At 51.0% G+C, this 27,621-nt stretch overlaps 1 protein-coding gene across 2 annotated transcripts in view; it reads left to right on the top strand.

Annotated features, from left to right (window-relative positions):
* Nucleotides 1–27,058, top strand: part of MAP2K7 (mitogen-activated protein kinase kinase 7) — a 44,012-nt gene extending 16,954 nt beyond the window's left edge. For both annotated transcript variants that reach the window (XM_074934895.1, XM_074934894.1), the window contains 10 exons: nucleotides 13,581–13,725; nucleotides 14,222–14,288; nucleotides 14,989–15,102; nucleotides 15,695–15,814; nucleotides 16,087–16,194; nucleotides 16,712–16,891; nucleotides 19,126–19,206; nucleotides 21,176–21,318; nucleotides 24,850–24,895; nucleotides 26,091–27,058. In XM_074934895.1, coding sequence (XP_074790996.1) covers nucleotides 13,581–13,725; nucleotides 14,222–14,288; nucleotides 14,989–15,102; nucleotides 15,695–15,814; nucleotides 16,087–16,194; nucleotides 16,712–16,891; nucleotides 19,126–19,206; nucleotides 21,176–21,318; nucleotides 24,850–24,895; nucleotides 26,091–26,228 — 1,142 coding nt within the window. In that variant the 3' untranslated portion in view covers nucleotides 26,229–27,058. The remainder of the gene's footprint in view (nucleotides 1–13,580; nucleotides 13,726–14,221; nucleotides 14,289–14,988; nucleotides 15,103–15,694; nucleotides 15,815–16,086; nucleotides 16,195–16,711; nucleotides 16,892–19,125; nucleotides 19,207–21,175; nucleotides 21,319–24,849; nucleotides 24,896–26,090) is intronic.
* Nucleotides 27,059–27,621: the final 563 nt, after the last annotated feature.

The raw sequence follows: 27,621 nt of genomic DNA, 5'->3' as shown, positions 1-27,621 counted from the left end.
TCCGTTGTGGAAAAACATAAAGCCATCATGTGCCCTTAAGACAGGGAAACAGTTTAATTCCTGGTATTGCTGGAGGGATTACTGTGGTCACGGGAATGCCAGACTTGGGTCTTGGCAGGTCTGTAAGAACCTAAACTTTTAACAGCTGTATGGTGATGAATTAAAAATGACATTCATAACCCTCCCACCAAGAAAAAGAAAAAATTAATAATGTTTAAAAATAAACAGATCAGAAACATGAGCAGTTTTGACTCTGCAAACAAGTTCCAAAGACTCCCCATTGCTATTGCTTTTGAGCTATGGAGGGCACCCAGATACTAGGGGGATGGGCAGCAGAGTCAGACACTTAGGTAGATTTATAGACAGCATGTCTGCGCCTTATGTTGTGTCACTGATTTGGTGGGGGGAGTCTATCTTTAGAAAGCTTTACTGTTCACTTTTAAATCCAAAATATTTTAGTGTTATTTATTTTAGCTGGGAATTAGGCAGCTGTTGAAATTCAGTGGACTATAGGTCCCATTTACCTTGGGCTTCTTGGAAATTGTGACCTATTTTTATTATACTAGCACCTGCAGGCCCCCAGCAGAGACCAAAGGCCCAATGTGTGCTGTAGAAACACAGAGGAAGAGAAAGTGCTTTCCCCTAAGAGCTTACAATTGAAATAGAGACAGAGGGGCTTTGGCCTTCCTCTAGCGCTCTCCATCCAAGGATCTCAACATGGTTCATAAACATTCTCCCTTTAACCCTCCCAGGCCCCCTCTGGGAAGCAGGTGATGGATGTGTTTGGATGGCTTCACTCAGAATTGAAATGCTGCCACGTCTGGGTTGGAACACTGCGGCACTTTAACAGCGTAATTGTTTGCAGGCAGAAATTACATTACTGTATCCAGCTGAAAATTCAAGAGGAGGATTTTTAAGTAGGCCATCTGCAAGTACTCTAATTGAAATTTTGCTAGGACACTAGAGTTAAAACAAAACCTCCCTCCTAGGGGAAGTACCGGGGGATTTTTAAGGAGTACAAATGGTCAGGATGTTTTCAAATGATAGCAACTTCTGCAGCACAGCACTCCCACGCTGTGGCTTTGGGATTGGTACTGAGCACCTGTCACACCCTGGGCCTTCTGTTGAAGGTCTCCCATCCAAATTCTGACCTGACCTAAGTTTGTTTGCTGGCTGCAGGCTTGTTGTTTCAGAGCAGCTCAGTTACTTCCCGTAAAGCTTTAATCAGGAAGTCATTCATGCAAGATGATTGACTGGCAGGAGGGGGAACGTAATTGGGTACCGAAATTCTGATTCGTCAAATAAGAGTTTCCAAAATGGTGAGAGACAAGGTAGTATCAGGGCTGCCAAGATATGTCCTGTTTAGACCCACAGCGACTCTTGTCATTGCCCAGTTTGTCTAAGAGACTATCAGAGTCCTGCAGAAATGTTTATAATACACACACTACATATCCCAGTTTGGTCAGCCTAGACCACTCCAATCAGCTGGGATCTCAGGACTGATCCTTGCTGACTGGGGTGGTATGATCTGACCAGGCTGGGATATATAGTCAGGACTCCTGGGTTCTGTGTCCAGCTGTGCCACTGATTTCTGTATATGGCCTGCTGTCTCAGCTCCTGGATTCTATTCCAAGCCCTGTCACTGACTTAGACACGTCACTTTCCTGTGCCTCAGTTTCCCCACCTGGAAAATTGTAGCTATTTCCTTAGTTCACCAGGGTAACTGTTGCAAAGCACTTTGTGATCCTTGGATACTAGGCCCAATTGTTAAAAAGCCCTAAAAAGGTACAGTTGACTCTTGTGCAACTTCATAATGGGCTTTTTAATGCATTTGTAAATGTCCCTGTGCCCAAATATCTTACACGCTGTCTGGTTGTGAGGTGAGGATTTTCGCAACTGAGTTGGGAATCCCAGATTAAATTGATAATGCACCCATAACTAAAGGAGCTTAACACTTTCCACTGACCTAGGGTATGTCTACACTTAAATCACTGTAGCGCTTCAGTGTACACGCTACCTACGCTGACAGGAGGGGTTCTCCCATAGGCTTAGGTAATCCACCTCCCCAAGAGGTGGTAGCTAGTTTTATGAAGAATTCTTCCATCGACCCAGTGGTGTCTACACCTGGGGTAAGGTCGGCATATCTACATCCCTCTGGTGTGGATTTTTCACACCCCTGAGACAGAGCTATGCTGATGTAAGTTCCCCATGCAGACCAGCCCTTCTGTGCACACTTTCAGTTGCCATAAGTTTGGGCTTAGTGTAGAAGTGGTGGGGTGAGGAGTGGAGAGAAGAGTTAGTTTATTTTTTCTGCTCCCTACTGACTCACGCATGATCGGATGCCTTCAGCTGGAGCAGATCTGCAATATAAGGTCAGATCAGACTTTCCAGAGACCCAGTCCTGGGAGGAGCTGCCATGGGAGTTAAGCCATGTCAGCTGGCATGGCTTTGTTTGTGCCCAGACTGCGCTAGTCCTGCTGGGGAGGTAGCTCTGCCTGTTGCCACGTTCCTGAAATTGCTGAAGTCAATGGGCACAGTACACAGTCACACCCCACTTTTCCCTCTGCTTGAAGCAGGTAGGAACTTCTGGTCACTTTCATGCCACCTCTGTAGCTGCAGAGACCTCTGCTGCCTGCTTGGAGGGTGCCAGTTGCTTCTAGGAGATGCCTCTCGAGGTGCAGTTGTAGTCCTTATGGGATTACTGGGCCCATGTAGCCCACAAGAACTCTGATCCCAGCTCTCTGTAGCTTCACTCCATCAGAGAGAGGTGCCCCCATCCTGGTATATTTTTTTTTAATGTCCCCTTTTACTCCTTGTTTGACCTCAGTTTTTTTTCCTCTGTGTGTTTCTCTTTCATTCCTTTTGCCAGTTCTTTCCTTTTCGTGTTGATCTCAAGGCCTAGCAGCCCTTAGATGGTGGCCCTGACATTGAGTGTCTGAAGTACCAACAATGTTCTTTAATTAGAATCCATCTTTTAGCTAATTAAAAACTAGCTAGCAAATAGACAACACATGGAGCATATCTCCCTGGTGCTTAAACTCTGATATTTGGTGATGGGTTCCGAAACTGCCCGATTTCTAAGGAAACTCATGGCAGATCATCCAGGACTGGAACTAGATCACGACAAGGTGGACCAGGAGAGCGTCTGACGCTAGAATAGTAGCAGTGCAGGTGGGTTGCGAATAGACCATCTCCCTCTCCGTTCCAATCCAGTAGGGAGGGATCCTGGCCAAGATCTTCCAAAAGTGGCTGTTGATTTTGTGTGACTCCACTTGGGGGAGAGGGGAAAGCAACCTACGTCACCTTAAAAGGGCCTGAATTTTTTTTTTTTCTTCACAAAAAGCTGAGCACCCACCTCCCTTATGAAAATCAGACCCCTTTAAGGATCTCAGAAGTTGTGCACTAAAATCACCTTTGAAAAACCCTTAGCCCCTGAGGTTTTTGTTTCAAAAGCAGACTCTGATTTTTGTTCCCCTGAGAGCAGTGGGGGCATCTCCCAGCACTCTGTCTGTCTGTCTGGTTGTACCTGCAGAGCAGGCAGCGGTGAAGGCTGGGGTTTTGAAAGTTCCTAAAGGAAATAGGTCCCCAACTTTCATTGAATTTCAGTGGCATTTGGCCACTTCGCTCCTTTGGAAATCCTAGCCTAAACCCCGCCAGAGCATGGGTACAGCCCCTGGCACAGTGGGGTCCTGGCCCATGTCTGGGGCTTCTAGATGATATTGCAATAGACGTGATAAAATATGCCCCACAATTCACTGATAATTGGGTCATAAACGTGGGATTTCCACCCAGTGCCCTTCTACAAAGAATTGTCTTCCCTGCCTGCTAGGAAAGGAACGAGCCCCATCACTGGACGTTAGGAGCCTGAATGCTTCGAGGAACTGCCTCAAAATCCCTAGTGAGAGACATCAGGTTAATTCCTACTTCCCCCTTGCCTAGTGCAGGATCATTCCCTACAGGGCCCTTTGGGCGGTCTGGTTTCAAATATCCCAAACAAAGATTTGTGTGTGTGGGCGGAGGAAACGGGAGGTACCGTTCCACATTGAATAGGTCAAACTGTCAGCAACCATTTTTCTCATCAGCAGCCTAAATTCCTCCTTAATACATTTCATCCTGTTACTCTCCCTGGCCATGCCCTGTGCTGCTTTGCCAGTGGTGGGGATTTGCTCTGATGCCAGCCACCGGTGGAAGCCCCTTGCTGCAAGCCTTGGTTGGCTTTGACACAGTTTGACCTGTGTTCATGCTGCACTGGTGCAAACCATGGCTTTGCCAGCATGTGGAAGTAGTGGGATTGGGACAAATAGATAAGACCTCGGCCATCATCGTAATGCCCAAGTGACCTGTGGGAAGGTGGCTTCTCCCTTGGCTGCCCGTCCTCACCCAGAGACCAAGTCTGGTTGGAGCAGTATGCAGCACCCATCCTCTGCTTTGGGCACTTAGCCCAGCCCACGGGCAATTCCTGCAGGTCTGGGAGTCCCCAACAGCACAAGTTGCCTGCAGCTGCACACCCCTATGCGATCAGTCACAGGCTGTGTCTACACTACAGAGCCTGTGCCGGTGTAGCCCCCTGGTGTGGATGCAGTGCACACGGATAGAAGGAATCTGTCTGCTCTTGTAGGACCACCGACGTTAGTTCTGCCGCCAGAAGCTCCCTTCTCTCAACATGGCTGCGTGCATACTGGAGGCTTTGTCAGCGTAGCTCTGTTGCTGCGGGGTGTGGAGGGGTTCACACCCTTGACCGAGACAGCTATTCCAGGATAAGTTTTACGTGTAGACCAGGCCTAAATGGTGGTTTTCTCTCTGCCATCCTGTCCTACTCACACCCCTTTGGTTTTATGTTCACTGGCAGCCTCTCTGCTCCCCTTCTGCCTTCTTTCTCTTCCACCCCAACCCCACTCCCCTTTAATTTAACCCCTCCGAGCATACACTGGAGTGGCTGACCTCTGCCTGCAGCATGTTTTCCCCTCCCTGCCTTGTTGGTTCTCCATCCGACAAACCGGGGAGCTGTTAGATTGCATGCCCCACCAGTAGAGTAGCATGCAGGCTTCTGGAATGGAGAGCATGAGCAAGGCGTGTGCTGTAGAAATGGAATGGGGAAAGGGCAGGTGGGAGGAGTCTGATCTCGAATTGTGGGGAGGCTGAAGCAACCGGGGGGTGGGGGTGGGATTGGGGTTGGGGTCTTGCACGCTGAACTACATCGTGAAGAGATACAGATGGTAATAAAACCTGTGGTCACAGAGATCAGAATTATAGACTTTTGCTCAACCACCAGATATGGGCTGGGTGCAGGGGTGGCTGGGTGAAATTGTCTGGCCTGTGTCACGCAGGTGGTCAGCCGGAGGATTACAGTGGCCCCTTCTGGCAGTACGGTCCCTAAATGTCGGAGATCCTGTAGGCAGCCCAAGCTCTGTTTTAACACAGGTGACTTAATCAGGAAAATGTCCAACTGCTCTTAAATCGGAGCATCCTGGTGGCTCTTCTATCCATCAGTTACTCTGGAGTTCGTTAAATGGGCAGGAGTGTGGACTTCCACTCCTCCTTCCCCAGCCCTCATCACCCGGCCCTGCTTGCCTCTGCTGTTGCAGGGAACGTGTCACTAGGGGTGTGACTCTCTGATCCAGAACGATCCCCACTTTGTGCTCCCTATATGACACATCCCAGCCTATGGTCCTTGGCATGGAGGGGAGCTCCCTCCAGCCCTCCCTTGGTGATCATTTTAATCCCAAGTGTATGTGCAGGAATCACCTTGGATAATACAGTATGAATTCCCATGCTCCATTCACACAGGGGGATTTAGGAGCATGAACCCCCTGGAAAGTAAGTGGGAGCTGTGCGCCTGAATGCCTTGGGCAGCTCAGAAAGTTTCTCCCAGAATCCCTAATAACCATTCCACAGGTGCGTCCCCGTAGCCTTGGATTGGAAACCCCCTTTGTGTGGCTAGAGGCCTTTGCTACCTTTTATATGGAACTTGCCTTCTTAGGGCCAGATCCTGCATTGTGCAGAATGACTGCGACCCTGCTGAGGCCATTGGAAGCCGAGGGCACTCAGTAGTGCACAGGAGGGGCTCAGCAGCTGACAGGATTGAGCCCCTGGGGCAGAATTTGCCTCTCCTCTCTGCACAGCAGAACTTGAGTCCTCGGAGTTCCCACTGCTGTGCATGGAGGGGGAGCACATATCAGACTCGAGTGCTGAAGAGTCTTTGGTCCAGATTCTTGACTTGTATAAAGCTCTGTTGATTCCAGTGGAGGTACCCAGTTTAGCTAGGCCAGGATACACCAGCTGGCCCACTGCTTTCAGTGGAGCAACATCAGTTTACACCAGCTGGGGATCTGGTCCCATTGATTTCAGTGGAGACACACTGATTTACACCAGCTGGGGATTTGGCCCCATTGACTCCAATTGGTTGAGACTGCTTTACACCAGTTGGGAATCTAGCCGTATTGATTCCAGTGGAAAGATTTCAGTTAATACCATCTGGGGACCTGGACCCACTGACATCAGTGGAAAGATGCCAATTTATGTCCACTGGGGATCTGGCCACATGGACTCTAGTGGAAAGATGCTAGTTTACACCAGCTTAGGATCTGGATACTTGCCTACAATTTGGTAGTGGAGACCCCCTCAAGCAAATATAGCTGCCTGCAGAGCATTGCGACCCCAGACCTGTCTCCGTTTGAAGTCCCTGGCAGAATGATCCCAATGGGGCAGGACCAAGCTTTTAGCTACGTTACGTGATTGTGTGAGTCTTGGGCCGTAGAAAGTCTCTCAGAGAATTTAGGCCTTAAATTTGTGTTTTGTGGGAAAAACTGGCTCTACCAGCCGAGGTCGAACAACTGCTTTCGCCTGAGTTTCTTTTTCCTTAAAGTGTTAAATAAGTTTAGATTTGATACCCAGTTGTACTGGGTGAAATTCACTAGCCTGTTTTATACAGCAAGTTGGACTAGAAAACCTTCTAAAACCTTCCCCTATGTCTGACTGAAATACAGCAGCCTTGTGATCCTAGCTCACAATCAGAAAATAAAATAAAACAAAATAAAAATGCGACGTAAAACTGACTGGCCGAGTTTCACTGTCTGTGAGACACCAAAAGGACCATGGACTAAATGGTGAAAAGCAAAATGAGACTGACGCATTCTTTGTTCTAATCAGTGTTTTGTTAGCAACTGTCATAGGGCTACTGGCCCCTTGAAGAGGGGGCCGGTTCCAAGGCATCTGCACTGATACCTGCTTCTCAGTTGGGCATAAGGTAGGCACCTGGGCATTATAAATGCAGGTGGGTGTTGACAGATGCCTACAGACACTGCAGGGAATAAAGGCTCCTGCACAGCCCTGTTATAAGGCCCTGGGCCTTCCCTTATGCCCAGTTGGGCAGCAAGTATCAGTCCAGATGCACTGGACCTCACCCCCCCTTAAAGGGACCAGTCATCTTGTGACAGTAAACACATGTAAGAGACCTGTGTCATGTAGGAAAGCAGACTAGATGATCACATTTGTCCCTTGTGACCTTAAAATCTGTGTACTTTTAAGGACAGTTTGTTGTGTCGTCCAGCAGTTCAGTCCTACAAGGTGGTGAGGTCCTCCATCGGCTTTGCTGGATCAGATCCAACGTGCTCAGCCCTAGAGCTGGGCGGGAAGTGATTTTCTTGTCCTGTGAGAGTTTTCAAGATTTTGGCATTTTTCCATGATCCAAAGCAGGATGAAGTCAAAATTAGGAAAATTTTCACAAATGTTCAGTAATCCAGGGGAAACAATTTGGTCTGTGTCGATCGTAGTGTTTTGTTTTGATCCGTTCAAAATGCTTGATTTTGATTTTAGCCTTTTAAATCTTTGTTTGTAGTATAAATTAACTAAAATTTTGAATCAGAAAGTCATTTTGAACTGTAAAAAGGGATCTTTCAACAATTTTGATATTTTTTCCAAAGATGTTTTGAATCAAGAGATTCGGTGACACCAGACCTTTCCCATGCACGCTTTCAGTTTTGCCAAGAAAACGTTTTGTCAGAAAATTCTCAACAAGCTCCTTGGAGGCAGGATTGGGCCCAGTGGGTCTATCCTGTTTTGTAACCATATTCACTACAATGGTACCTTGTGCCTTAATTAGAATGTGGCCTTGATTAGAAGGTGTTAACGGAGCACATTACCCCTCTCCCCTGAAAAAGGAGACAGATTATTAAAGATGAAGGAATACAGCTTACCCTGGAGAGAGAAAACCCTCTAAAGGGGCAAGCCTCGGACTCCTAATACTGCCCTGCTTAGAAAAATGGGTGCCTTTTTTCAGGGATGCTAATCCTGCAGGGTTCAATACAGCCAGGTTGCGTGTGTCAGGAGAAAGAGCCTGCCTCTGTGTTAATGAATACCGCTCCTGTTTCCTTTACAAACCCAGCCATGGAAAGCATCCCATTGAAACCGACGCTGTCCTGGAGTTGCACTATAGCACAGCTATTCCTTGAGCATATCGAAAGGTTCAGGGGAGGCTGTGAAGCCAGATTACCCAGGGAGTGCATCAAATCCTGTTTGCTAAAGCCCCATTAAAATAGTATAAGCAGTGGGATGTCTCGGTTTCCATCATGACCTGATTCTCGAGGGATTTGCCCAGCAGCTTCTTCTTGTGTTTCCTTTATAACCAAAAAGAAAAGGAATACTTGTGGCACCTTAGAGACTAACAAATTTATTTGCACATAAGCTTTCGTGAGCTACAGCTCACTTCATCGGATGCATAACCAAGGGGCTCAAAAGTTTTTTGCAGTAATGCCACTTGGCAGATATTCAGACTGCCTCCTTCGGAGGCTGGGTTATAGGGCAGCGTTATCCTTGTTTTGCTGGTGGGTAACCAAGACACCAATACTACGATCTACCCGTGGCCATGCAGTCAGGCCAGCTCTTCCAAAACTGGCTGGTGGTTTTGGGTGCCAACTTTGAGATGACTTAGACTGAGGTAGGTGAGGGTCATTCTCATTCAGCCAGTGGCGAAGGGGACTTGTTCCATGGTCACGCAGCAAGAAGGTGGGATAAGAATCCTGAATCCCAGTATCATTCCCTTCTCCAACCAGTAGACAGCACTCCCCTCCCAGATCCAGGAACAGAACCTAGGAGTCCTGACTCCCAACTCCCCACCTCTAACCTCCTAGGTCTCCTGGCGAGTCCCAGAGCCGGGACATAGAACCCAGAGTACTGTGGAACCAGCTTCCAGAGGAAATTAGACAAATGGAGATTCCAACCCTCCGTGGGGCTCAGAGCAGGCCTAGCCTGGTACCCTGTGCCACCCCTCAGACATTAGATCTCCTAGCCAGCGCCCCTGTGAGGTATGTATCATTTCCCCTTTGGACAGCTGGGTGAGATGAGGTTAAAGGGGCACAGTTCCAGACCTGGTCTGTGTTTAAAAAGCCGTGGTTTTCAGGCCTTTTCCACAAGTGGGGATTTCAGCCATTGGTGGGGCAGCAGCACAGCAAACCACTGACGCAGCCCCCACTTCCTCAATGCCAGGCCAGGTTGACCTGGTGTGAACCGGGCTCGGGCTGTCAGCGCAGTAGTGCAGTAACTGGGGCAAACCCACTGTGCAGACAGGGCGTTGGCAGATTCCTGTCCCCGAGGCCTCCTGCCAAGTTTTGTAGTTTTGCAGCACGCAGTTCAGCAGATCAGCCACTGCCCTGGGAATCAGGACACCTGGGTTTTGTTCCCGACTCTGCCACTGAACTGCTGTGTGACCTCCTGTGAATCACTTCCCTGCTCTGTGCCTCAGTTTCCCCTTTATTTAGACTGTGCGCTTTTGGGGGTAGGTGTCTGTAGCACCCATTATGATGGGGGCCCCAGGCTTGATCAGGGGACACGGGGGATCTACAGGTGCACCTGGCACAATAGGACCCTGATCTCACTGGGGTCTGGCAGCAGTCAGCACGGGCTCTTCCCCTGCTGTGTGTTGGAAGAACCCAGGCAAACAAAGGTGGAAACTGACTCCTCTGAAACTGAGCAGGAAGAAAGTGATGTCAGATGCACCAAGCAAATAGATGAGAACGAACAGACAGTGGCATTTTGTGAGCCAGGGCGTTCCCTGCTTCAGTTGAAGTGAGGTGTTTAATGCTGGCAGTGAGCCGCTATGAGTTGCCATCTGTTGCCCAGTAGGTGAGTGGCGGAGCAGGTAGGAGTCCTGGCTGCCCATCTTCTGTGCTAAGCACTAGCGCTCCCTTTGCCAGCTGCACTGTGGTTTCACAGCCCAGCATTTGGGAACCAGGTCCCTTCCAGGCTCAGGATGGGCCAGATTTTTCGAGTGCCTAGCTCCTACTGAGTTAGGGGGGAAGTGTGGCTGACTGCAGCACATCCTGGGCTGGGATAGAAGGGGTATAGGCTCTAGTCCTATCTGTGGTCTGCTTTGGGACCTTGGGCATGTCATGTCCCCTCTCGGTTTCCCCATATGTAAAATGGGTATAATACTGCCCTCTCTTGTAAAACACTTCGTGATCTACTGGTGGAAAGTGCAATGGAAAAGCTAAGTGTGAGCTGCTTGGAACTAGGGGCAGTTTCTGTGGAGCTCAGTATTAATTATAAATATTTATATTACAGTTAGTGCCAAGAGGCTTCAGCTGAGATCAGGACCCTCATATGCTGGGCACAGCATGTAGAGACAGATGGTCTATGCCACAGAGCTCTTACGGTTTAATCAGACAAGATGGGCTAAGGGTGGGAGGGAAAACAGAAGCACAGATAGGGGGAAGTGACTTGTCTAGGACCCTGCAGTAAATCAGCGGCAGAGCCAGGAACAGAACTCAGATCTCCAGCTGCCCTAGCTACTGCACCACCCTGTCTAGCCAAAGTCCATTCAAGTCGATTTAATTGGGCTTGGAATCGGATGCTGTTGAAGTCCTTGGGATGTGGTTCGCTTTGGATCATGACATGACGGAGCAAATCAGGCAGGGGAGGGGGTTGTGTGCATGGATGGGGAGAGAACTTCACACACCTTGACAAGCAGCAGTTAAAGCCAGAGGGAACATGTCAACTTAGTTTATCATTAAAAACCAGTGGGCAGAGTCCTCAGCCAGTGTAAACCAGCATGGCTTCACTAATGTCAATAGCACTGCCCTGATTTACACTGCTGGAGGGTTTGGCCCCATATTTTTAGTCAGGTGGGACCTTTCAAAGTGAGCCTTGGGTGATCTTAAAAAATCCACGAGGAATTGGATCACTTCACGTGGGAGCAGAGCAGTTTCAAGTCCTGGCCTGGGCAGTTATCCATTCCAATATTGCAGCACTTGGATACACCAGCAAGTGTGGAAGCAAATTTATAAAGGGAGCACTGACTTGTGGTAAGAACAAACTCAGCAAAAGAGACTGAGCCAGAACTCCTGGGTTCTACTTCTGGTTCTCCTGGGGTTGCCCTGGGCAAGTCTCTCACTGGTGATCCTTCTGTATGAGGTGGATAGCTTGTCAGAGCTTATTTGCCAGTGTGCTTTGAGATCCTCTGATGCCAGGAGGGTAAAGTATTTTTGTTTGGTAAAAGACTCTTCAAGCTATTGAAATTGACCAGATTCAAGCTGCTTCGGGGCAGTGTGGGAAAATGGTTCTTCTTTGACCTGTGTGTGGGAATTTGGTTCTGGCTCAGTCAATGGGCATTAGATGCCTTTGTCTGAAAGGATCAGGGTCCCTTCACCAGCTCTCCTGTCGCAGCAGCTGCAGCCCTTCCCTCCTGGGCACAACATGCTTTGAACTCTCTTCTAATGACCCCACAGTTCCATAAGTGGCCTTGCCCTTGGGGTGAGAGGTGTTCCCTTCAGCCCAGGTTAACAGCCTAGGGTAGTTTGGCTTGGCCATTGAAAGCTGGCTTGGGGAGTTTCTAGGCATTGTTTGAGGTGGGATGGTTTTAGCAAGCTCCTGCTTGCAGTCAGGTGCATAATATTAAATACCGAGGGCCGGATTCCACTGACCTGCGGTAACTTCGCTGGCCTCTGGGGTGATGCCTTGGGCAGAGTGAGGCCAAAATGTGACAGCAACTTTCTAGCCAAAGCACAACCCATCGAGTTCTACAGGCAGCCTCCCTACCTTCAACAAGGGGGCACAGGCTGTGGGTGGAGGAGGGACTACATGTCCCAGCATGCTGTGTTGCACCTTCTTCCAAGACCTGGCAGCACTGTATGCTGGAATCTGTAGTCTCTTGAGGACAGCTCCTCCCAGTTGGGCGGTGAGGTCTGGATGTGAACTACAGGTGCGCTCCTGCAAGCAGGGGCCATAGCTCTGTGATTCTGGCCCGTGAGCAGGAAGAAGTTCAGAAGGGGCGTCCCACTCGTGCTCTGAGCTGTTGAGTGTGTGCCCCAGCTACGCTCTGTGCTTCCCGTGGTTCCCTGCCCCAGTATGCGGGAGGGGCTGTTTTATTTCAAGCCTGTGGGAAGATTCAGTCCTTCCCCTCTTCCCCGTTACCTGTGTGGTATAGAATGTGGTAAGGCTGGGTAACAACTGCAGCGACCTCCCTGCTCATTCATGGACTTGCCCCAGTAAAACTTTGCCTCAAACTTCCAGGGGCAAACAGTGGGCCTTGCTTTCTCCTCTTCTCATTCTGGCAGGTTCCCAGCCTTTTGGTGGCAGAGCTGCCTCCCTTGTTAACATGGGGACGATCGGTTTATGTTGAAACTGATCCGGGAAACTGACACACCTGAAGAGGCTCCATCTCTGACCACTTCCTTAAATCTCACCTGATGGACTCCTTATATTTAAGGCATGCTGCCAGTCTTTGCCAGTTGGCTGAATTACAGCAGTGGTATAGCAGGGAGTGTGGGCAGCCGGCTGGGAGTCAGGGCTGAGAATTGCAAAAGCAGCTAGGAGGATTTAGCTACACAACTCCCATTGTGTGGTTAAATCTCAAGCTAGGATGCCTGGGTTCCCCGCCCTAACTTGCGGTGGCCTCGGACAAATCATCCAGCCGCCTCTGTCTCTGCTTCAAGTGCCATCTATAAAACCCACCAGGATTAGCTGCTCGGAAGGGTCAGGATCGTTTGCAGTGACCAGTCTGCAGGCCAAACCCAGCTGTATCCTGTGGGTCCGTGTACATCTAGCACTTGGGATTCCAGCACAGCACAGTCGCTCCCAACAGCTGTTAACCACTTTGCTGAGGCCTGGGGTGAGCAACCCTAGTATGAGAGGAAAACAGGCTTTTGCAGCCCAGGTTGGAAAATCTGCTTTATCGAATCATGGGACTTAAATGCAGAGAAGACCCATTATGTCTTACCTGGCCTGTCGCCCCATGGAGGCCAGGTCCACATAGGTCCCTACAATCTGCTCCAGGGTGGCATGGCCCAGGGTGAGGGGAAGGGTTGGTGCTGTGCATTCCAGCAGCTAGTGGCATCCACACAGGGCTCTGCTCTCTGATGGGCACAGTGTCAGCAATGGGACGTGTTGCAAGTCGGGATGCTGGACAGTAAGCAGCATGGCTGTGGGTATCGCATCCCCCCTTCAGCGAGGCCCTCACAACTCCATGCAACACAGATAGGGATCTGGGGCTATAAGATGCAGGAGGCGGGGGTGGGGGGGTTCCTCTGGAGCAGAGTGTGGAAAGGGACCCAGGCATCTGAGGGCCTGACTCTCGCTCACTCCCACAGCCCTGCAGCTCCCCCTGGCGAACGATGGCAGCAGCCGTTCCTCTTCTTCGGAGAACTCTCCCCAGCATCAAACGCACCAGCCGCGCCCCCGCCACATGCTGGGCCTGCCCCAGCCACCCTTCCCCATACCCAGGAGCATGGAGAGGTAAGTGGTGGGGAAAGGACACCACCTCCCAAGTGGTGGTGATGGGGCTGAGCTAAGGAAACCCCTGGGGCCGCTGTTCTTGGCCTGGCTAGCTGGCTCCCTCTATAGGGTACTGCGTGTAATGCAGCTGCTGCACCAATCACCTATTTTGTGTCGATGTCCTGTAAACTGGCATTGCGGGCCAGCTGGCCTGGCCAATGAGGTGGAGCGGGCCACCTGGCTCGGCCAATGAGGTCGAGCGGGCCACCTGGCTCAGCCAGTGAGATTTTCCCCACCTTATTCTGGTGGGCTAGACAGATCACTGGGCTAATCCAGTGCCACAGGGCGGTGGGACCACTAGACTTGATGGGCCTGCTGTTACAGGTGGGCTGGGGTCCTCAGCCAGTGCCTAGTTTGGACTCTGACCTGGCAGGAGAGCTCCTCCTCCTCCTCGGAGCCAGAGTCACTTGATTTGGTATGTTGTCTCCATCCAAACTTTCTCCATGTCTCTCTCTAGTATAGAGATAGATCAGAAGCTGCAGGAAATCATGAAGCAAACGGGTTACCTGACCATAGGAGGGCAGGTGAGTTGGAAGAAGTGCAAAGGGATCATATTCTCAGTGCTGCTCCGTCAGTAGAACTGTAGGTGCCAACTACTGCAGAGTATCCCTGATTGGTATCAGGTTTCCTCTCCTACGCTGTTGTGTGGCATTGTGCTTTTAAACAGCTGCCAAGTCCCACTCCGAGGTGGCTGCATTTCACGGCTGGGTGAGTGATCCCAGTGTGGTGTTGCCACAGCAGAGATGGCTGCATTTTGGCAGTAGGAGGGGGGGCCTATGTGGCATTGCCGTGCAGCTATTAAACAGCGCCTGGCAGCATCCCAGAAGTGGCTACTGTTCTGTGTTGAATTTGGTTCTGGCTTGAGACAAAATCCTCTGCCCCAGGACAGGCTGCATGAGGGCAAGCGCCCCCCACCCCTCACCACATGCATATGCTGCCCCTTGTTGGGATGCCCATCCTGCAGGGAGAGGGGAACTGAGGATTCCCTGCCCTTTCGATCTCCATTGTGGGTTAGAGAACTGGCAGGTGGGTGCAATGTGAGGCCAGGGGGAACCTAGTGTGTCAGTCAGTGAAGCCTGGTACCCCACTGGCTGGCATGCTTACCATGGAGTTTACCACTGGGAGTTGTCCTAGCTCAGGGTTGTCTGCTGGGCCCCTGCGTATAGACATGGGCTCTGTTGTATGGCCCCTCCTGTAGCCCTGTGTGTATGTGTCTCTGTGCAGCGGTACCAAGCAGAGATCAATGACCTGGAGAACCTGGGCGAGATTGGCAGTGGGACGTGTGGTCAGGTGTGGAAGATGCGATTCAAGAAAACGGGACACATCATAGCCGTGAAGGTGAGCATCGGGGGCAGGGCCTTAAAAACAGACCGAGCAAGGGGTGAATAGTTCCATCAGGAAGGGAGGGGGTGTTGTTGAATGGGGAGAGGAGAGGATCAGGACTCCTGGGTTCTATTCCCAGCTTTGAAAGGGGAGTGGTGTCTAGTGGTTAGAGCAGGGCGGTACTACACGTCAGGACTCCTGGGTCCTACTTCCAGCTCTGGAAGAGGAGTGGAGTCTGGTAGTTAGAGCATGGGGGGCAAGGGCTGGCCTTCTGGGTTCTATTCTTGCCTCTGATTGGGGAGTGATGTCTAGAAGTTGGAATAGGGGGGGCCTTGAAGCCAGGACTCCTGGGTTCTGTTCCCAGCTCTGCCACTGACTCCGTGTGACCTTGAGCAAGTCATGCCTCATGTCTGTGCCTCAGTTTCCCCACCTCTGAACTGGAGATAACGCTGCCCTACGTGGGTGGGGAATCATCCGCGTTAATTAACAAGGGGTTATACGGTCCCCTGCATGGCGGGGCAGAGCAGGTGTCACTGTTCACCCCTGCAGTCAGCTCTCAGCTCATAGAGCCACTCTGTAATCCCCTCCTGTTGTCTGGTCCCCACAGCAAATGCGTCGCTCAGGTAACAAGGAGGAGAACAAGAGGATCCTGATGGACCTGGATGTGGTGCTGAAAAGCCACGACTGCCCCTACATTGTCCAGTGCTTCGGGACCTTCATCACCAATGTAAGAGCCCCCTGCGCTCATGCTGCAGCTCTCCATCTCCCCCTTGTGGCTGCACGCCCTGGCTTCAGCCTTGAGCTGTCAGAGCTGGTTCTTCCAGTTCAGGTAGCCGAGGCTTGTGTTTGTAGAGAGGTCCCGGGTTCGATTTCCGACGCCCGCCCCCAGTGTGGTGTGACGTTACCCAAAGCCGCCACCTCCTTTCCGCAAAATTGTCTGGAAAGCCAAGCACACGTCGCACCCCATGGTAACCTGGCCTTGGTCTCCCTCCCACACAGACAGACGTCTTCATTGCCATGGAGCTGATGGGCACATGTGCGGAGAAGCTCAAGAAACGCATCCAGGGGCCCATCCCTGAGAGGATCCTGGGGAAGATGACGGTGGCAGTGAGTTCTGGTGGAGCAAGGTCGGGGAAGGGCAAGTGGGGCTGGATGCAGCATGATGGGCACCTGCCAAACCTTTCTCCCACGTGAGCAGCTGGGAGGGACCCGACACACCAGCCGCCTTTCCCGTTTGGCAGCTGGGTTGGCTTTGCGCAGACAGGGTCTGTGCTGGGAAGGGGGCTCCTGGAGAGAGAGATCTCTCGCCTCAGGGCCTGGTTCCCACTGATCTCTGCACAGCACCCCATGCATGCCTGGGGCCTTGATCCTGCAATCCGATCTCATCGGAGTGAGGGGGGCTGGCTCCTCCCTTCTCCAGGACAGGAAGTCTGGGATTGATGGGCCTAGAACTGAGCTCTCTGCAGAGCTGTGTACAGAGGGGCTAACCCCCCCTGCTGCATACAGAGCCTGGGATCTCTTTGGCTTTTCTAGCTGGCCCCTCCTTTTGCTGATCCTCCTGAGGTGAGCCTGGGGGTCAGGTGGGTGCAGTGGGATGACTCTGGGAAATGCCGTGTCCTTTCAGATCGTCAAGGCGCTCTACTACCTGAAGGAGAAGCATGGCGTCATCCACAGAGATGTCAAACCCTCCAACATCCTGCTAGACGAGAGGGGGCAGATAAAGCTGTGTGACTTCGGGATCAGCGGGAGGCTGGTGGACTCGAAGGCCAAGACCCGGAGTGCGGGCTGCGCGGCGTACATGGCGGTGAGGGCTGGGCCGTGTCATAAACCCCAGGAGGCTCAGAGAGGGTGCTGCTGGGCCTCAGGCTGCCTGTGCGCTAATTGGCAGCTGCGGGTGCCTGAGCCCCAGGGATGGGTGGTTTCTTAGGATGGGGTGCCCTTTGATCTTGCCAGCTGTGTAGGGTGAGGCTTGGTCAGTATTGAGATGGGAGACCTCTGAAGAATGGCCAGCTGAAGCAGCTCTCCAGGGTGGCTCTAGGGGGAGCTGTGATGCTTGAGATGACATAAGTGAGCCAAGATCTAAAGACTCCTGCCCTGGATCCTCAGCTGGTGTGAATGAATCATAGAATATCAGGGTTGGAAGGTACCTCAGGAGGTCATCTAGTCCAACCCCCTGCTCAAAGCAGGACCAATCCCAACTAAATCATCCCAGCCAGAGCTTTGTCAAGCCTGACCTTAAAAACCTCGAAGGAAGGAGATTCCACTACCTCCCTAGGTAACCCATTCCAGTGCTTCACCACCCTCATAGTGAAAAAGCTTTTCCTAATATCCAACCTGAACCGCCCACACTGGAACTTGAGACCATTACTCCTTGTTCTGTCATCTGCTACCACTGAGAACAGTCTAGATCCATCCTCTTGGAACCCCCTTTCAGGTAGTTGAAAGCAGCTATCAAATCCCCCCTCATTCTTCTCTTCTGCAGACTAAACAATCCCAGTTCCCTCAGCCTCTCCTCATAAGTCATGTGTTCCAGTCCCCTAATCATTTTTGTTGCCCTCCGCTGGACTCTTTCCAATTTTTGCACATCCTTGTTGTAGTGTGGGGCCCAAAACTGGATACAGTACTCCAGATGAGGCCTCACCAATGTCGAATAGAGGGTAACGATCGTGTCCCTTGATCTTCTGGCAATGCCCCTACTTATACGGCCCAAAATGCCATTAGCCTTCTTGGCAACAAGGGCACACTGTTGACTCATATCCAGCTTCTCATCCACTGTAACCCCTAGGTCCTTTTGTGCAGGACTACTGCCTAGCCATTCAGTCCCTAGTCTGTAGCGGTGCATGGGATTCTTCCGTCCTAAGTGCAGGACTCTGCACTTGTCCTTGTTGAGCCTCATCAGATTTCTTTTGGCCCAATCCTCTAATTTGTCTAGGTCCCTCTGTGTCCTATCCCTACCCTCCAGCGTATCTGCCACTTCTCCCAGTTTAGTGTCATCTGCAAACTTGCTGAGGGTGCAGTCCACGCCATCCTCCAGATCATTAATGAAGATATTGAACAAAACCGGCCTCAGGACCGACCCTTGGGGCACTTTGATTGATACCGGCTGCTAACTAGACATGGAGCCATTAATCACTACCCATTAAGCCTGACTATCTAGCCAGCTTTCTATCCACCTTTCTATCCACCTTATAGTTCGTTCATCCAGCCCATACTTCTTTAACTTGCTGGCAAGAATACTGTGGGAGACCGTATCAAAAGCTTTGCTAAAGTCAAGGAATAACACGTCCACTGCTTTACCCTCATCCACAGAGCCAGTTATCTCGTCATAGAAGGCAATTAGATTAGTCAGGCATGACTTGCCCTTGGTGAATCCATGCTGACTGTTCCTGATCACTTTCCCCTCCTCTAAGTGCTTCAGAATTGATTCCTTGAGGACCTGCTCCATGATTTTTCCAGGGGCTGAGGTGAGGCTGACTGGCCTGTAGTTCCCCGGATCCTCCTCCTTCCCTTTTTTAAAGATGGGCACTACATTAGCCTTTTTCCAGTCGTCCAGGACCTCCCCAGATTGCCATGAGTTTTCAAAGATAACTCAAAGAATGGATGCAGCTCTGGTGATTTCAGTGAATCTGTGCTGATTTAGGTGAGCCAGGGATCTGTCTTTAATGACTCTATGGCCCATTTTACCAGCTGGGGATCTGGCCCCCTTTGCTTGCCCCAGTGTGCTTGGCCTAATTTCAGCCAGGTAATTCCACCCCTTAGCCCAAACTTTAAACCGGTTAAATGAGATTTCTTGACTTCACTGATATGTACATTAGAAATCTGTAGATAGATTCACTTCCCGGGCTACATTGCAGCATTGCTGTGTGGCTGTTACGCAGCTGCCCTCCTCCACTCCAGAGCTGTCTTCATATCAGTAGAGAATGGCGTGATTTCATAATCTCAGTCTCTAATAGGCATGTGTTGTGCTTGGTGAATGTAAGATCCTAGCCTCCAGGTGAGCGCCATGGGACTGAGTGTGTACTGACTTTTCTTTTCCAGCCTGAAAGGATAGACCCTCCTGATCCCACCAAACCAGACTACGATATCCGAGCGGATGTGTGGAGCCTGGGCATCTCCCTGGTGAGTGAAGTCCCTTCTTTACTTTCTCATGCAAAACCCTGCTTTGAACCCAGTGCCGAGATTTGCCACTAGGGGCTCAGTGATCTTGAGATAGCCAAAGTCCTAAGATGTGTCCCTTGGCCATTCTCCCGCTCATGGCAGAGTAAGGGTAGGGCTGATTAGCTGCTGGATTTTATCTCCAGCTGGTTGGCAAGGTTTCACCAGCATGTTTTTTCTGTCAGAAAATAACTGATTCATCAAAATGGAAACTTCCCACACATGTTGGGATCAGCACCCCCCCCCCCCAAGACAAAAAAAAAGTTTTGAAAATGGCAAAACGTCCCATTTTGATCTTTTAGTCCAAATGACTTTTTGTTTCTAAACTTATTATATATTATTTTTAAAAAATTTTTAAAAGGTCCTAACCAAAGTGAAACATTTCAAAGTTATCGAAGTGAAACTTTTCGATTGACCCAAAATGATTTTTTTTCAGCTTTTCAGTTTTGTGAATTTTTTTTCCATTTTTGGCTTTTTTTGCCGATTCAAGTTCAGAAAACTATTCTAAATGTTGGTACAGGAAATTCTAGCCCAACCAGCTCTGCTTTTACCCTTGGCCAACTCGGTGTCTCTTTGTCTATTGAGGAAGATACAAGGACAAACCAATAGCCGGTTTGCGTGGGTGAGGCATGCAGGTTCTGGGGCAGCCCTGCGATCTGTCATAAACTTTGGGCACTCCTGTTTTTAAAAGGAATTGCCTCAGCAAGAGGAATGCAGAAGATAGGCTGGTCTTGTGGCTAGAGCATCGCCGTGGGGCTCAAGAGTCCTGGGTTCAAATTGCAGCTCTGCCACTTACTCCCTCTGTGACCTTGAGCAAATCACGTCATCCCTCTGTGCCCCAGTTTCCCACCCACAAAATGGGGATAATGATCCTTCCTGTTGTCTGCCTTGCCTGTTTAGCGTGGGAGCTCTTTGAGGCAGACACTGTCTCTCACTCTGTGTCTGTGCAGTGTCTGTCATAACAGGGCCCCAGTTTCAGTGGGGCCTCTAGGTACCACCATAATGTTCGTACTAACCTACTTTTGGAAGTGTTAATATCTTTTCAAGATAAAAAGTTCCCCTTGCATCAGTGAAACCAGGACACATAACGCCTTTGTCACTAGGGCCTTAGGACCAGAGAGCGAAACTGACGAGAAATCAAGCGAAACTGATCTGGCTAGGGCCAGTGCCTAAGCTAAGTGAAATGCAACAGGACAAATCCATTTGTAGGAAAAAAACCAGATATTCAGATAATCTCAGGGGTCAAAAACATGAACCAAAACTTTCACACCAGGGTGCTTGAAGTTCGCCTGGTAGGAAGACTTCTCCTATTTCAGTGGGAGCCAGATCAGCCCTCTAAATCCAGAGGAATAAGTAAGCTAATGCCAAACATCTGTTCAGCGTAACAAAGAGAAGGGGTGACTTGATCAGAGTCTGTAAGTACCTATGTGGGGCACAGAAATTTGACAATAATGAGCTCTTCTGTTGAACAAAGTTCTGACAAGATCCACTGGATGGAAGTTGAAGCTGGACAAAGTCAGACTGGAAAGGCCCAAATATTTAACAGGGTGATTAACCAAGGGAACAACTTACTAAGGGCTATGGTGGATTCTATATTGGGTGTTCCTTGGATCTGCGTTGGATTGTCCTGCTCTAGTTCCAACAGGGTTTACTCTGAGGAAGTCCGATGGCCTGTGTTATACAGAAGGTCAGACTAGTTTCCTTCTGGCCTGGGAATCTATACATCTATGAATTACACTAGGCCCCTGTCTGCATCTTTAGGCACTTGGATACCTTTGTAATTTCGTAATGACTAGGCCCCTAATTTCCAGAGGTCTGAGCCCCCACAAATCTCATTGCAGTTGATGGAAGTAGCACAGCATTGTAGATAGAGCACATGGACGGTCTCTAAGCTCCCTGATTCCATTTTTAACCCTTGCTCTCCCCGCTGCAGGTTGAACTGGCTACCGGTCAGTTTCCCTACAAGAACTGTAAAACGGACTTTGAGGTGCTCACCAAGGTATTGCAGGAAGATCCTCCCCTGCTCCCAAACAACATGGGCTTCTCCGTGGACTTTCAGTCCTTCGTTAAAGACTGGTGAGTGACCGCCACGCTGCTGGGGAGCCAAGTCCCCGTTCGTGGGCCCCTGAGCCCAGTGGGGGAGAACTGATCTGCTGCATCTGTGGGGCACAGTGTCAGCTGCTGAGGGGCCATGCCATGGTCAGAGCTTAAACTGCCCATGAGCCTTTACTACTTCAATAGATGTGACTCAATGAGTGATCTCCTAAGTAGATGGCACAGGGGCCCCCATACCCTGGCAAGGGGCGCCATTTAGGGAGCTGGGGGACCTGCTCCCCCTTTGTTTTGTACTACGGCGGAGCAGGGGCGCCATTTCAAATTTTGGTTGGGGTCCCCCCATGCCCTCCCTAAAAGGCACCTCTGCAGGCCAGCTCCGTTGGTGCAGCATGTGGGGCTCGCGCTGTCAGACCCTGTGCCCCTTCTCCAGGGAGTGGCTCCGGCTGGGGCTGTGCTTCGTGGCGGGGGAGCTGGTAATAGTGCTGCAAGTGCTGGATGGCAGCTGGTGGGAAGGGCAGGAGAATGGGCTGCACGGCTGGTTCCTGGCGAGTTACTTGAAGCAGCTGGAGGTAGGAGACTGGCTGCACCGAATGCCTGGGGGGCGGGGTGCATAGGGCGGGAGTGCAGGGGGCTAGGGCCACAAGGGAGTGCAGCGGAGAAGAGGTTACATGAGCATCAGCATAAGTGCTAGGAGGATAAGGGGTGCACGAATAGGGCCATGTGATGTGCCAAGTGCTGTATGGATCTGTGCTGTAAGGGTCTGTGTGGGTGGTTAGCTCAGGATGGAGCTGTTGCCTTCCCCAGACCTGATGTCTGGCCATGCACCACTAGCTCTGCTCACGCTCCCTAACCTGTGTGCAGGGCTGAACCCTGGCAGAGCGCTATCGCCAGCCTGGGGCTTGGCCCTTCTCAGCACTGGGGGAGAGGGCACCTGGGGTTAAGTTGCTAATCAAAAGTTGTGCCCACTAGAGCAGTGGCTCTCAACATTTCCAGACTACCATACCCCTTTTAGGAGTGATTTGTCTTGCGTACCCCAAGTTTCACCTCACTTAAAAACTACTTACTTACAAAATCAGACATAAAAATACAAAGTGTCACAGCCACGCTACTACTGAAAAACTGCTCGCTTTCCCATTTCCCCCATATAATTATAAAATAACCAATTGACCTAGAAATATGGTACTTACATTTCAGTGTATAGTATACTGAGCAATATAAACATATTGTGTGTTTGAAATTTTAGTTTGTACTGACTTTGCTAGTGCTCTTTATGTTGCCTGTTGTAAAATGAGGCAAATATCTAGAAGACCTGTGCAACCCCCGGGGTACGCGCACCCCTGGTGGAGAACCACTGCACTAGAGGGGGTTTGGATTGTAAGGGTTTCTCTGTTGAGAAGCCAGCGTGCTGAGCTGCACAGCTCTGGCTCTTGGGAGGCCTGACTGACCATCGCACTGACACACACCCACGAGGCACTGCTCGGGCCACTCCCAGGGTCACGCAGCACTGACCTCTGCCCCTTGGCTGTTGACAAACCTTTGACCCTGACACAACTGCATGGTGGTGGCAAGGAGGAAAAGCCTCTTAGAGCCCCACATGGCAGTGAACCCCCACTGGCACTCCCGTGGGAACTGGGGAGTCCCAGGCTGGAATTCCAGTGGAGGGGTCTGGAGACGCAAGTCTTTCACAGCCCCTGTCACTCACACATGGATTTCAAATGACAGTGGCCAGCTTCTATCTGACCCTGTTCTATTCTGAAACAACCTTTCACTGCACTGAACAGCTCACTGGGCACTAGGATCATGAAGGAGTAACTCAGGGATGTTCTGCTCTGTTGTGACACTTCCACAGCCAGCTGGAACTGCCATGTGCCACTGAGCTGCACACAACGGCCTTGGAGAGCTGCTCAGCTGGGGCAGAACCCCCATCTCCTGCACCAAAGCACTAGGCCGTGATGTCTGAGCTAATGGAGAATCTCTGCTATTTGTTAGCAGTGTAGGGCCCAGGACAGCCAGGGGAGCCACAAGAGGTACATGGGGCACATACACACCAGCCTGTTCATAACACACTTGCTGAGATAAACAAAGCTGGCCTTCAGAACCAGCCGTTCAGCTCTTACTTTTGACATCAACGTAAGAAATCCCTGTGCACCAAGTGCTTCCACCCTGTAACTTTCATAGTCTTTGCTCGGACTTATCTGAGGTGGGATCTTGGGACCTGTCATTCCCAAATCCAGAATTCTCCCCCTGAGAGCAACAGGCTGCGGCACCCGCTCCTCATATGGGACTTTATTCATGGGGATTGAAATGGGCTCCTCCCCACCACCAGCTGAGCTGGACAAAGGTCTGAATGGTTTAATGGTAGGACACATCTGAACAGTTCTGACTCCACCCCAAGGCTTGGATTGGGAATATCTTGCTGTATTATCCCCTGATTGTTTTACACTTACATATACACTGAAAATATGGCTTTATTTGGTGTTTGTATATGTGTTTTCTTTCTTGATGTAGGAATTCGATGCAGTGCTCCTGTCTACTCATTTCTAAGTTATCATCTGCAAAAAAACTAGAGAGCCTAGGCAGCCCTTGGAATCATGGTTAAAGTCGTCGTCCCCCGCCCAAATCTGAAATGATGCCCCTGGTCACTAGACGCTCTAGGCTCCCCACTCCTTGCCTTAACGTTCAGGCCTCCTGCGTGATTGCCTTCCAGGAGACTGGGCATGCTTAGCACTAGGGTCTGGGAGGGCCCAGCCCCCTCAGCACAGGCTACAGCACACACGGGGCCTGGGGCTGGTACATCTGGTCAGACAGCCTGGCTGTGTACACAAGGGCCAGACAGCTGGGGGGGCTGGTTCGGCAACAGATCAATCCCCATCTCTGCCCTTGGCAGTGACTCTTCCTAGCCAGATGCTTGGTCCGGGGTTAGAGCACTCCCCTAGGCCCTAGAAAACCCAGGTTCAAATCCCTGCTCTGTCCCAGCCTCCTTGGGTGACCTTGAGTGAGGCTCTGGGCCTGCCCTGCGTGATGGGGTAAGAACACTTCCTTCCTCCTGCGGGAGTGTGAGGATAAATGTGTTAAAAGGATTGTGAGGTGCCCAGCTACTACGGTGATGAGAGCCAGTTAAGCACTGGACCTGGAGTAGGTGATGTCTCTGTACATCTGCACTGAACCCCAGCCTGTCCTGTTTGCAGGACGCTGTTAGCTTCCCTAATTCCCAGTTCTTGGGCACTCAGCCTCGCAAGCTGCTCGGTCCCCCTCTACCACCGGGCCTTGGTTCTCGTGCCACTGAGCAGCCCAACCTGCGCTGCCTCGCTGGCCGTCGGCGAGGCGCCTCCCAAGGGAAGCAGCAGAAACCTAAGTGCTTGGGACAATTCTGCACTGGTGGGAAAGGCCTGTGTGCTAGAGAGCTCTCAAACAATCACTCCCGTGATAAGGGACAAAACAAGTTTCTTGAGCTTGACTGACCCCTAGTGGCTGAGGGTATTGATGAACCTAAGCCCAGAGGGTTGTGTGTGGAGATGTCCAAGACTCTGTATGTGTTTTCTCTCTTCTTAGCCTTACTAAAGATCACAGGAAGAGACCAAAGTACAACAAGCTACTTGTGAGTATCTGACACAGAAATCCGACCTCCTGTCTCCCCGAGCTGCTGGTGGAAAAGCCTCAAATACGGCCCCAGCTGCAATCCCCCTGCTCCATTTCATGCTGTACCAGGGTGAGCCTAGCAGCAGGTATACTGAAGGCCTTGGTGTGATACTGCACACAAGGCTGGGGGAGGCCCTCTGGGTTGCAGAGAGATCTCAGTCAGCAGTCATGCTGCAGTGAATCAGTCGGTCTGTTGAAAAACCGCTGCAGCTCTTCTACGTCAAGCTGAATAAGCAGCAAATATGAAATTTTGTATTTTCCACTTCGAGAGAGTGGGGTCTAATGGTTAGAGTCAGGGGTTGGGAGTCAGGACTCCTAGGTTCTAATCCCAGCTCTGGCAGGGGAGTAGGGTCTAGTAGTTAAAGATGGGGGGATGGGAAGTCAGGATTCCTGGGTTCTATTCCTGATGTGGGGAGAGGAGTGCAGTTAGGGATGGGGGGCCTGGGAATTGGGACTCCTGGGTTCTGTCCCCAGCTCTGGGAAGGGAGTGGTGTCTAGTGGTTAGAGCAGGGAGAGGGCTGAGTCCTGGGTTCTGTTCCCACTTCCGCCACTGAGTTTCTGTAATGCCTTGGGCAAGCCTGTTCTCTTTGCCTTGGTTTTACTCATATTTTAGTCCTTTTTCTTTAATATGAGTCCCCCTCCTCTGTCCACTGTGCAGTAGAACCCCCCTACGCCCACATACTCACTCAGAGCTACTGCCTGCTGCAGTGTTGCAAAAGTCGTTGCAGAGAGGAGCACTGGCAGCTGGCAGGGTATTCTACATGTCCTCAAGCGGTGTGTGTGGCTGTGTGTCCCTGATTACATGTCTCTAAGGGGTGTGTGTGTGTCTGTGTTTGTCCCCCTGATTCCATCTCCCCTAAGGGGTACTTGTGTGTTTTTGACTCCATCTCTCCCATGCGGTGTGTGTCTCTGCGAGTCCATCTCCCCCATGGCGTGCATGTGTGTGTCTCCGTGAATCCATTCCCCCATGGGGGGGTATACGTGTGTCCCTCACTCCTTCCTCCCCCCACAGGGTGCGTGTGTGTTCCCACACTGCTAGCAGGCTGTATCCCTCCAGCCCTATTCCCCCCAAGATGCTATGTTCCCCCCAACTCCCCACCATCTCCCATTCCTATGGGCGTTTATGCTCAGGGTCCCTCTGGCTTCCTTTCCAGGAACACAACTTCATCAAGCGTTATGAGACACTGGAAGTGGACGTGGCGTCTTGGTTCAAAGACGTCATGGCCAAGACAGAGTCGCCCCGTACAAGCAGCATTCTCAGCCAGCACCACCTGCCTTTCTTCACCAGGTAGCCACGCGGCCAAAACGACGAGCCGGGGAGGGGGCCATGCCAGCGAGAGCTTACGGCCAGTCACCGCCACAGGGTGGGGACGGGGAGGAGACCCATGGCAGCTGCCCCGCCCCCCACATCTTTGCAAAAGCAACTCTTCTGAGGCTTGGTTGAACCATTCATTTCACCTGCCCTCCTCGCTCTCTCCTCCAGTGTCGTCAGGGGAAGTGGGGGGGCTTGGTTGTTTTCTCTGGAGTGTGGGTTTATTGCTTCCCTTCCGCTAGAGTCCTTGTGTCTCGGGCACCAGCGAGCCGAAGAAGACAAGTCCCTCTCCATCTCTGTCCCATGTTCCCTGGATGGGAAGCCTTTTTCCAACTTGGCTCTGCATCTCCAGCTGGGTGAGAGAAGGCCCCTTTCCAGCCTGGCCCTGCATCTCCAGCTGCTTGGGAGCCTGCAGCCTGCATCCCAGCTGGATGAGAGAAGGCCCTTTCCAGCCTGGCTCTGCATCTCCAGCTGGATGAGAGATGGCCCCTTCCAGCCGTGTCCTGTGTCTCGAGCCAGATGAGAGAAGACCTGTTCCAGTCCTGGCCCTGCATCACTGGCTGGACGAGAGAAGGTTATTTCCAGCCCTGGCTTGCTTCTCCAGCTGGAGAAGAGAGGGCTCTTCCCAACCCTGTCCCGCAACCTCCTTCAGACAAGAAGGCTCTGCTGGGAACCTCATACTTCCCTTGGCCCGGAGCGGTGGCGCATCACCGGTTTATGCCTCTCTCTTCACCCCTCCTGCCCCCCGAGAGACTAGGGGAATGGGGAAGGGAGGCTGGGACCCTTACTCACGCACTGTGAACAAAGACACATGACAATTTTTTACTCCTTATTTATTAAGTTTGGACTCTGCGGTGCTGCGGGCTCCCTGCCATGCCTGTCCGCCAGCCACCTGCATTGTTGTATGTCTCTTACTTTTCTCTCGTGGTTTGGGATTGTATTGGGGGAGGGGAAAGGGTGAGGGAGGGGCACACGGGGCGTGCAGCTTCAGACTTCACCTAGGAGCTCAGCCCTTGCCCTCTGTTCATTTCATTTTATTTTGCCTTGTGGGTGGGGCTGGGGTGGGTTTCGGGATTATTCTTGCCGGAAGCAGCTCAGCTGAAGTGATTTATGCTGATGATTTTTTTTTTTTAATTCTGTTTTTGATCTCAGGGGTTTTCCTGTTTCCTTTTTTCTTTCTTGGAGTGCGAACAAAAGTTTTTTGTTTTTCTTCTGTCCGCGGCTTTGTATTTACCAAAGTGATTGCTGGGCTGCTGAGCACTGGGAGAACACGGCTGCATGTTGTTTTTCTTTTGCTATTTAAAAGGAGGGAGTGAAAGTGCAAAAAAAAAAAAAAAAAAAGTTAATTCTAGGGGTAGAAACAAGTGTTTGCA

Source organism: Natator depressus, chromosome 20, assembly GCF_965152275.1.
Source record: "Natator depressus isolate rNatDep1 chromosome 20, rNatDep2.hap1, whole genome shotgun sequence".
Lineage (NCBI taxonomy): Eukaryota > Metazoa > Chordata > Testudines > Cheloniidae > Natator > Natator depressus.
The sequence above is the reverse complement of the archived record's forward strand: the minus strand, read 5'-3'. Positions and strand labels throughout refer to the sequence as shown.